Source organism: Ictidomys tridecemlineatus, chromosome 1, assembly GCF_052094955.1.
Source record: "Ictidomys tridecemlineatus isolate mIctTri1 chromosome 1, mIctTri1.hap1, whole genome shotgun sequence".
Taxonomy (NCBI): Eukaryota; Metazoa; Chordata; class Mammalia; order Rodentia; family Sciuridae; genus Ictidomys; species Ictidomys tridecemlineatus.
Genome location: NC_135477.1, coordinates 130,375,190 through 130,386,563, shown reverse-complemented (window position 1 = coordinate 130,386,563; position 11,374 = coordinate 130,375,190). Strand labels below are relative to the sequence as shown.

The 11,374-nt window shown below is 38.8% G+C and overlaps 1 protein-coding gene and 1 pseudogene across 1 annotated transcript; one reads left to right on the top strand and one right to left on the bottom strand.

The window, feature by feature from the left end:
- Nucleotides 1-5,734: 5,734 nt before the first annotated feature.
- On the top strand, nucleotides 5,735-11,241 carry LOC101973519 (interferon-inducible GTPase 1). Its single transcript, XM_013358135.4, has 2 exons — nucleotides 5,735-5,976; nucleotides 9,194-11,241. The coding sequence occupies exon 2, from the start codon at nucleotides 9,215-9,217 to the stop codon at nucleotides 10,502-10,504; it is 1,290 nt and encodes a 429-aa protein (XP_013213589.2). The 5' UTR covers nucleotides 5,735-5,976; nucleotides 9,194-9,214; the 3' UTR covers nucleotides 10,505-11,241.
- LOC101973234 (RNA polymerase II elongation factor ELL2 pseudogene) lies at nucleotides 5,921-7,736 on the bottom strand (annotated as a pseudogene).
- Nucleotides 11,242-11,374: the final 133 nt, after the last annotated feature.

Genomic DNA, 11,374 nt, shown 5'->3' with positions numbered 1-11,374 from the left:
TTCAGGTTGCATCTGTGGAGTCTGGGATCAGAGAAAGTGACCTTTCAGGAACTGTGGAAGGTATTCCAGCCTTGTTAATAAGTTGCTTCTCTGTGCTCTCACTTGTCAAGTCATAAAATTTAGGTAGGTTATTTGTGATCACAAGACTGTTCAACTTTTCCTTCACAGAACTGAGTTCCTGGTAAGACAAATATTGGTTTCACTTTTCTGTTCTTGGAAATACAGTCAATTTTGAAATGGGACTAAATCCACCCTACTTCATGATTGGGCAGCAGCACACAAAGGGTGGGAGAGAAGCCAAGTGAGTGTATAAGCCCTGTCTAGCAGCCTCGTATTTGCTACTTGGCCCAGATGAAGAAGAGGTAGATTTCACATGAAGAGACTGGACTACAGCAGAGGACTGTTCCTGAGCCTTGAACAACAGTGAGTCATCAACCAGAATCAGGATTTTCTGCTAATCCAGCAAGGGCATTCAGAGCTGACTTCTGACCCAAAAGGTCTCTTTCCCTAATAAACCTTTGCTTATCAAAACATTTAGGAGCATAGGCTGCAGGGCTGGGAAGCTCAACTTGAAAGATAGGGAGCTTTGATCAGAGGGAGGCAGAATGGCCTTATAGTCCAAGCTGATCACCGAAGTTCAGGTAAATCTACAGCAAGTGTTTTGGATATTATTTACTTGGTGAAATGCTTTTCCATTTGTCTTGGTCTGTCTCTAGCACCTCCCCCTGGAGTGGTTGAAAATGCATGTGTCACAGTGTATTAGGGAACATCACCATGTCTCTCATATCTTGTTCTTATTCTCTTACCTCTAATTCAGTATTTTTCATTCCTTCCATTGAGCAGAGCTACACTTGGAGCAGGGGCACACTCTGCATGCCATTTAACATTTATGGCTGGGGAGTCTTTCATTTTTCAAATGGAAAGTAGGAATCTAATGATCTCCTGTAATGAAAAGTAGAGCAAGTCAGAGTACATTGGGAAAATAATGTCATTGACACATGTATCCTTTTGTAACAATTAATAATTTAGATCTTTGTCACTTGTGCTCAGAGCTAGCGTAAAAAAATATCTAAAACAAATTATGGAGTGTGTCATTAAATCAGGGAATTGGTAGGCTGAGAGAAAAATTGAAAATAAGAAATCTGCTAAAAACAGCATGTGCTCTCAGGGACCTTCTGAACATTCCTGGAGTGTTCTTGTCTCTTTCCTCAAGTGAATGTGCCTGTGGTATTTTTTTTTTCTGTGTTACTTGCAGGTTTTGCATCTCTATTCCCTTCCTCCTCATTTTTCCGATCAACAGTCAGAATGATCTTGTCACAGGAAAGTAGGGAGTGGAAATTCCAAACCTCAGTTCTTATGTTCCAATGAAAAAAAAAAAGTCAGACACAAAAAAGCCATACAAGAGAACGGTAAGTAAAAGCAAAGTGAGGCATAAGCAGAGAGCACTCTTAAGAGATAAAAAATTAGTCCCATTAATTTTCTCTGAGCAGAGAACAACAAAGAAGATAGTGCTATCTCCAAATCTGATATTTACCTGGAGAGCTGGGAACCATGTTCTGTACCACAATCAGGTGTTCAACTCCTCTTCACCTTGACAGGGGAGTTGGTCCTCTCCAGAACTGTCATGGTGGCCCTCCTATTTAGGGAAGCTTCATCTACAAGTCAATCCCATGCTAATGTGGGCACTGGGGTTAGTAGTTGATCAGAAGTTACCTTAGTGTGTCTTTGCTACTAAATGAATCTTCTTTGCTCAGTGGTAGAGCACTTGCCTAGCATGTGTGAGGCACTGAGTTCAATCCTCAGCACCACATAAAATAAATGAATAAAATGAAGGTATTGTGTCCATCTACAGCTAAAAGAATATTTTTTTAAAAAAAGGAAACTTAAAAAAAAAAATATTTACCACACAAAGAAAGACACATTTAGCCATAGTTCCTAGCTTCACATCAACATCAATGGATCCTGTCAAGAGTTAGTCCCATTAATTTCTTTTGTTGTATTTTCCCATTAGCTCCTTTGCTTCTGTTTATTTTCTACAAATTAAATACCAAACTTTGCTTTCTCTTCTTCTTTGAAAGTAGAGTAAAGAAGACCTTAAAGTAATTTAAAAACACTTGTGACCTCTCCATGCATTTCATTGCTCATTGCTAGCTACCAGCTACAAATCTCACCTTGGGCTTGGTCCAAGAATCAGCAACTGGTTCTTCCCACCCTAGCTTGTCTGTTTCTCAGGTCCTCTAAGGTGGTTCCCATGGCCTTCTAGGGTCAATGTGGGCCCATCAACCCCCAGGTTACAGAATTCAATGGGCTTCACAAGCACCACCCAGGGGGCAGGTTGCCAAGCTGCTTGCTTTATGCTTCTGAGGTTCATCATGTTCTTTATTATCCTCCTCATCTTCTAATCTTCCCTGGGGATTGGTATGAGAAGAAATTCCCTGATTGCCACGTGAGGTCTGCATAGTTCTCAGAAGTTGCCCTCATCCCCATCCTCCCACTTCAGTCCAACACCCTGGATGGATTCCTTCACATTTCTGTGTGTTTTCCTTAGTTTCAAGCAGAAAAATTGGCACCACTATTAAGGAGTTCCCTGGCCAGACTTCGTAACTATGAAAGTAATTTTTTTCCAAATCATGGCTCTGCCCTGCTCAGCCCACCCCAGTACTGTGATATGCTATAAGGTGCTTAAAGGAAGAAAGACTGGATTCCCACTCATCTCTTAGCATTATTGACATTTGGGGCCTGATGATACTTCAGTGTGTTTGTAGTGGGACATTAAGCAGCATCCCTTGTCCCTGCCAGTAGCATCTCACCTCCCAGTTGTGACAACCAGAGACTTCTACATAGACCGCCAAGCGTCCCTATGGGCTCAAGTTTGCCCTGATAAAGAGCCATTGCCAGAGGCACATGCATTGACCATGTTCTTTAATATTGGTTCTATAATTCGATGTACCAGGCCCTTTTCCTTACTTACAGAGTTAAAATAGAATAAGAGAGAAAGAAGATCAAGGATTACTGCAGAATTTTGCTGTTTTCTTAAATAATGGTGGGGTCCATGAGTGACATGGGAAGACTTCAAAGAGAGATGGTAAAGGTGCCAATCTGAGCTGGTTGAAAATCCTTCTCAACATCATCTTGTTTCCTCCAGCTTCCAGAATGTGACACTCATGACTAATTGCCTGTTTATCTATACCTACTATTTTTATTGTGTGTGCACACATATGATGTTTTCAGATATCCAATGCTATTATTTAGCATTTTTCTAACCCTTATTATAATTAATGTTGGTCTGTCATTTTTTCTTCATTAAGTTTTATCATCAGTGTATTTTCTATTTAAAATGAATTAAGCATGGGTAAAACATTTTTACTCTCCTTTCCAAATTTACAATTATATAACATATCTACTTTCCGAACTTTTATACTCTGTAGAATTTTTTGAACCATTTCAATCTGAACTGTTTTGTAATAGGGAAGTTTAATTTTTTTCTTAGTTACAGATTGTATGTCATTTTCTATTTCATCTACAACTAATTTCCATATGTCATGTTTTCCAAAAACGTATCTATCTGTTTTATATGGTTTATTTTTTTCAGTTCAAAATATTAAATTTTAGACCACATAATTTATGTTACCATAAGATAAAATAGATAGTTCAAATCAGTGTTAATAGGAAAACTTCATGAAATGAAAGTTTATGCTGTTTGATGAATAAGACTATGCTATGTTTAAATATACCTGCTCTTTTCTATATTCCTGGCATCCAGGATGAAAAAAAAAATCTTTAAATATACATCTAATATAGGTAATAGGTTCTTTGCACATCTCTCTTCAAAAAATGCTTTATAGCAGCATATAAATAGTTTACATACACATTTAATTTTACAATTTTGCCCCCAAACAATAGATCTGTTTTATTTTTATATCAATTTTGCCCAACATTTATAAATATGACAATGTGTTGAAATGGAAATGTTTTTGTCATTCACAATAGAAGTAGCAATTTGACAGGGAAAAAAAAAAACCTACAGTAACCCTGGTCAGTTGTTTAACCTGAGCATTTGACCTACTAGAGAGTAGCATCTTCTTGCTTTCATAAATGCTCACATCCACATCACCTCTGCATACAGGTTGGGCACATGCTTCCAGACACTGGTAGACCACAATGTCCTTCACATTGCTCTAATCACTGAGAAACAGTGTGGCTGATGATTAACCACACTAGCCAATACCTTAAGACAGCCATTGTAATGAAGGGCAGATTTGATATTTCATATCAAGTCAACCTATGTAACTCATAAACACTCATAAAAACTCATACAATTTTGTTTTTAACCCTCCAAAATAATGTTTTAATTTTTTAAAATTTTGTGCAAATTTCTAAATATTCCATTATTGAAAGCAAAGAGTTCACTTCATAAAAGGTCAGAAAATAGGCTTATGTTTCTCCAGAAGCATTTCACCTTGCACAATTTTTTTTTTTATTAACACATACAACTTTTAAGTGTGGACATTGCAGCCCCAACTATGTACTAAAAATTATTTCTAGTAAAAAAAATAATAAGTTTTTCAAGGAAATAAATTGATTTGAGTTATGGACACTGGAGCTCCAAAATCTAAATAATTATTTCTATTAACAAACACAATTTTTGAAAATCTGAAGAAAGGACCAGAAAAAAAAAGCAACTTCAAATGCATGAAAGCAAAGTAAAATGGGGGGGTGTGGTGACTCAAGTTTATTAATACTGAAACTTTCACCAGGACCAACTTTCATCTTTTTAGGAATTTAGAGCAACTCATTTGTAATTTTCTATAAATAAACTTAAGTTAATTCACATCTTCTGGTGCAAGTAGAGTTCTGGAGCCATGATTACTTGCTGTTGGTCAAATCCAGTATTAGTCTTTTGATGTGAGCCAGTTTGTTATGAAGATACTCACATCTGTATTTTCCTTAGTCATCGGGACTGCAGTGCTAGATTGGCTGATATTCTTGTAAGACTTCTTCATGAACCTTCTGATACTCTCTGGAGAACCATGTGTGTGTTCTTTTGTTTGTTTGTTTGTTTGTTTTGAACATTGTTTGATAAAGCTTCTAGCTGCCACTTTCATCTTAGCCAGCAAAGTCCTGCTCTCATCATACTCAGAATTGAAGTTGTCCTTGTAATCCCATCATTGCTTATAGCAGACGATCAAAATATAGTTATCCTGGGAGCTCAATGTTGAAGAAGGTTCCGTGGAGGCAGTGCAACCTGCTGTAACTCCCTCACAGAAATCCAGACTGGAGTTACTCGGCTTGGCAATTTCTTCTGCTCTTCAAACATCTTCCTTCTTCTTCTAATTGTCGCAATGTTGAGTATTTTTCCTTATGTTTTTTAGACTGGTGGGGCACTGGAACCACATCCCCAGCCCTATTTTGTATTTTATTTAGAGACAGGGTCTCATTGAGTTGCTTAGTGCCTTGTTGTTGCTGAAGCTGGCTTTGAACTTATCATCCTCCTGCCTCAGCTGTTGGGAGCCACCCTGGACAGGACTATGTACACACCTTTAAGTCCTGAATTAAAGAGGTGCTGGGCTGGTATTGCATCCATTGCAATGCAAATGGACTTTACCTCTGATCTGATAAGAAAGGTGCAGCTCTCGAGTGGGCAGTCACCTGATAGGGGTGAATTACACCCACCTACCTGTTTGTTGGAACCTTACCCTTTTTACCCTTTGCCCTTTTATGACAGAATGTACTTTGGAACAGCTTCTCCCAATAAAACCTGGGTTGGAGGCATGCTCTCTCTCTCTCTTTCTTGCCTGCCTTGCCTCCTTTGTGGCAGCTGGATCAGAGGGACCATCACAGAACCCAAAGAAAAAGATATTTCTCTGTCTTTGTGTGATTATTTCATGCCAGCCCACTTCTCCTGGAGGGACTGACTGGTTTAGTCGTGTGTCATCAAGTCACCGCACTCAGCCTCCTGAGCCACTGTGATTACAGGTATGCACCACCCTGCCCGGCTTTTTTTTTTTTTTAAGAGCTCTTTCTGGAATTTTTGTGAGACATTGGTTTCTTCCATAGGCTGTGGACACTTTAGAACTGAACCAGCTGATAAGGTTTCCAGAGAAGACCTAGAGGTATTTTGTCGTGCTGGTCTTCATAGACACTACCATTTTCATTAAAACTTTCAAGAGGTAGATCACGAGTTCCCCATCCTTCTGGAGTGTTAGGGGAACTGGAGTTCAAATTTTTCAGCCTGAGGAGGATTTGAGACAGGCAGGAGAGTTGAAGACAGTGGAGGAGGGGTGGGGATGGAAGCAGATGCAGGGTGGTGGGGCACCTACCGAAGATTTGTCTTTAGTGGGATTCAAAGGTCCATTTAATGTTGGCTGTATTCTCTATGTCAAATGAGATAGTCTATCTCTTTGATTCATTAAAGGATCAATAAAACCTGAATCCAAAGGCCATTTCCAAGGAGTGGATGCAGAATCTCTACTAGAAAACATGAGAGATTCTGAACAACCAGGGCCAGAGGAATCCTGAGATGGATTTAGCTTTCTAGAGAGCATGAACACCAATATTATCTGTTTGGCTTTATCCTGGGCAGTCTTGCCAAAGCTGCTTAAACACATAACCCTTTAAAGTATAGAAGAGGTGTTTTAGAGTCAGAATGGCTCCCAGAGTGCTCACTCCACCTTTCTGCAGTGGAGCCCGCAGTTCGGGTTTCTTATAGGACTTGAGTGGCAGTAAGTGAATCACCCGGTCCCTGTATGGCAACTGAGAAACACTGCTATTGTCTTTACTCTTGCTCTTTTGGGTTTATTCTTGCTCATTCTGTATGGATCTAAGATAAATTCCTCAGTGCATTTGTTTTCATCTTCTTTGGCTCTTTGAAGCTTAGAAATAGAGGCAGGAATAATTCCAACACTTCCTATATGGAAAGACTTCTATCTTCTTTCTCCCTTCTATCATCTCTGTATATCTATATCCAATCTATATCCAATTTTTATATCCAGTAGCCAGGGAACAAAGCATAGAGAAAGACTCAACTTGGGAACTCAGTTGAACTGGAACATGCTATTACCAAATCATCAATAGAAAAGTGGGAAAGCATTTAGTATTCTCTGAAAATTCTGAATTGTCTTGAGGCACTCATAATCTAAATTCACAGTTAATCTTAAACCACCTCTCATATGTAGAAACTGGAGATGGGCAACAACTTAGGTTCTCAAGGGCAAGAACTTATTAATTTCTGTTGATGAAGCTAGTAGTATTCTTCACAATGTAATTGTCACCCCTCTATTAAACTCAGAAACAATAGGACAAGACCATTTAACATGGTATGACACAGTCAAATATATATTTGGGTAACAGAATATTTATTCAGAATTTTCAGCTCTTCTATTTTTGTATCACTTGTTCAGATACATGGTATCCTTAGGGAGGAAAGGATGCACATATCCTTGCAGCACCTCACTTAAGAGAAAATGAGACATGTATTACAGTATATGGAGGATTCATCAATAAGCCTTCAAATGAAGAAAGTTTGATGCGAGAGCAACTTCAGAAAGTTAGCCCAGGTGAGGCAGATCAATAAGGGATAGTGAGTCACCAGAAGCCAGGAAATATAAAAAGCCATTATCAAAGCTAGCACAGGAGCAAGACCGGGAGAAACATTTTCTAAAAAAACTCTATTGGATTACGAACACTTGATTGAGGCCACTAAGCGTGATTCTCTTAGTGGCAGATGCAGCTACCATCAGAAATACAGCCCAGGCAAAGAGACAGCAAGCAGGCCATGTTCTCACCTCTCACTTCACACTCAGACACTTGCTGCTGCCTCTCAATAGCTCAACTTACTGGCAGCTGGGAGGTGAGGGAGCTCTACTGATGTGGCTATCCACCTGAAGACTCAGGCCAAGAAAGTTCAGATGGATCTGGGAATACATTATGGAAAATCTAACACTAAAGTCACATTAGAAATTCTTGGTCTGTTCTACTACCCACGTAAAAACTGTTCTTCCTGATCGCATTTATATGTGGAATCCCAACTAGTCAAACTCATAGAAGCAGAGAGTGGTTGCCAGGGGCTGGGAGAAGGGAATAATAAGGATGTGTTGGGCAAATGATACAAAGTTTCAGTTACACAATGTGAAAAAGTTCTGGAGACCTAATGTATGGAATGATTATAATAATTAAAAATACTTAATTACACACCTAAATTTTGCCATGTGAATAGATCTTAACATTCACTCTATACACCATACACACACAGACACATGCACACAGACAATGTAGAGGTGCTAGTTTTGTTAGATAAATGGACTTTGATTATAAGTTAACAGAGTTCATATATCAAAACATTAAATTGTACATATACAGTTTTTATATGCTAGTGATATCTTAATAAACCTATTACAAGAAATGATCTCACATGGTGATATTAAAGAGTAGCAGGGTTTCTAAGATACTCTTCCCAAAGAAGTGTTGCATTTCAAAGAGTATTCTGTGCAGTTAGATTACTCTCATAAAAAAATTGTTTAAAAGACAACAAGGGAGCTAGACATGAACTCAAATGTGCTGAAATGTTCTATTCATTTAGTGGGTTTAACCATTATTGCAAGTTAATAATACTCCTGAAAGATAAGAACTCACCAACGTGAGTTCCAAGAGAAGTACCTAAAAAGCAAACCAATGAAACTTGAGAAGTACATCAATCAAATAAAATAGCTTGCCTTTGTTAACATCTAGACCCATACCAATATTGCAAAACAAAAATACAAACAAAAACGTGGCTGTCGGGGAAGTTTGATCTGATTAAGAATTGAGGACAATGAAGTATTATTGTTACTTCAGTTTGGTAATTTTATTGAACTTAAGTTAATAAAAAATTCCTGATAATTAGGAGAAACATACTGAATGATGATATCTTGGGTTGGCTTTAGAGTCCTGCAGTAGGATTAGGTGAATTAGGATTGAAGCTAGTTACAAACACATGCAGTTTTTTATGATGTTTTCCCTAACTTTGTTTCAGTTTCAAACTTTCCCTAATAAAGAATTTAAACAAGAAAAAGCAGACTGATACAACTGAAGCAGCTCAGGACATAACTAAGGACATAATGGCCCTGAGTTTACAGCACTTTTGGTAAGATCAAAGCTGTAAGATGTTCTCTGGTGTAATAACCCTTTCAACTTTATTCTTCCCTCTTTCTTTCAGTTACTTTGCTTGCTTGCAGTCATGGGTCAGTTGTTCTCTGCTACTCCTAATCATGCTCAACACCAAGCTTTGGTCCCTAGATTTACGTCATATTTTAACAACTTCGAGATGGGAAGCATAATCATCTCTCAAAAAACCTTCAGTTTGATAGTGTCACTCCTACAAAAAGGGAACATTCAGGAGGCAAATTCTACAATCAGGTATGCTTTAAAAGAAATTGACAATACCCAACTGGACATTGCTGTGACAGGGGAGTCTGGAGCAGGGAAGTCCAGTTTCATCAATGCCCTGAGAGGGGTTGGACATGAAGAAAAAGATGCAGCTCCTGTTGGGGTGGTGGAGATGACCATGGAGAGAACTGCATACAAACACCCAAACTTTCCCAATGTGAGAATCTGGGAGCTGCCTACAATTGGAGCCACTAATTTAGAGCCAAAAGATTATCTGGACAAAGTAAAATTTAGGGAGTATGACTTCTTCATTATTGTTTCTGCTACACGATTCAAGAAAATTGACCTAGACTTGGCCAAGGCAATCAAAACTACGAAGAAGAATTTCTACTTTGTAAGAACCAAGGTGGATTCTGATTTACGAAATGAAGAAATGTCTAAGCCAACTACCTTTGACAGACAAAACGTCCTGCAGCAGATCCGAGAGAACTGTGTGAGAAATCTGAAGAAGAATAACATTGAGGAACCACAGATATTCTTAATTTCCAACAACAATTTATCTGAGTATGATTTCCCAATCATGATGGACACCCTAATAAAGGATCTTCCTGCTCAAAAGCGCCACATTTTTAAGTTTTCCTTGCCTAACTTTATGGAGGCAGACATTGAAAGGAAACGGGATTCTCAGATGCAGTATATCTGGCTAGAAGCCTTCAATGCTGGAGTATCTGCCTTCACACCTTTCAAGATCTTCTTCAGTAACAATGAAGTGGAGAAGCTGAAGGCAAGTTTAAACCAGTATCGAGTCCTTTTTGGAGTTGATGATGCATCCCTGAAAACTTTGGCTAAGCATTTGCAAGTGCCAGAAGAACAACTCAAAGAAATCATTAAATCTCCAACTTTGTTGGAAACTGAGAAGGAAGAAACAATAGGGGAAATGTTATTGAGATATTTGAAGAATTTTTTTATACATGGTGGAGGCCCCCTTGGTGCAGCTCTTTACTATAATAAAATATATTATTTGCAAATTTATCTCCTTGACACGGTAACCGATGATGCTAAAGTTCTCCTTAAAGCCAAATATTCAGGAAAACAGTTCAAACCCAAACCACACACAGCTGCTGACCACAACAGAACCTAATGATCAACACCAGAGCCATCCTCTGCTCACATGTTATCTTGAAACTACCCAATCAGCAACCCCCATGGGAAATCCTAGGGGAAAAGACACATGGGCCTTAATTCTAGGATAATCCCAGTGGGCATTTTCCCTGTCTCTCTTGCTCTCTCTCCCCTTCTACCCATCTTGCTTTCTCTCTGCCCCCCTCTCCCTCTCTTCCTCCCTCTCCCACACACACATTTTCAAGCTCCCTGTCACCTCTGCCATTCCTCTCTGTGTCCTGACTGCACTCCTCTCCTCTCTGGAACATGGGAAGAATCGGCTCTTGGTTTCATGGATTTTGTTTCCCATCCTCATCATCTCACCTGACACACATACCTGAGCTTTAGACTCCCTCCTGCCCTCATCCATCCTGTGAAGACAGTGACTATCATAGCTTTTGGCCACTCTCAATAGGGAGACCTCAACACCAAAGTAGAAAGAAACCTATAACCATAGGAAACACAACTCAAGATAAATGATTTTTAACAAGTTTCTATGAATCCTATTTAGACAGAATCTTTTTTGAGACAATAACTAAAGGAAATCTATGATTCTGTATTGGAAGCAATGGGGAGCCCTAGGAGAGCTCTCTGGTTTGAGACTACTGCTGATCTTTTGATGGTTGTGATGGTAAGGAATTGCTTTAATCCATATCTAATGCCAGAAAGTATTTGCTGATGTGATTTTATATTCTCAATACATCATGACACTTCATATGGATTGTTGTACTGTTTTTATTTACTGATAATCTCCTTGACTATTCAGTAGCCTATCACTTGATTTTTTCCTTAAGGTGAAATACAGTATCTGATTTAGAAAGACAAAAAAAGGCAAAAAATGATTCCCCCG

What these genes read in the sequence shown, in the direction of transcription:
- LOC101973519 (XM_013358135.4), top strand. Translation starts at nt 9,215, where the DNA reads ATGGGTCAGTTGTTCTCTGCTACTCCTAATCATGCTCAACACCAAGCT.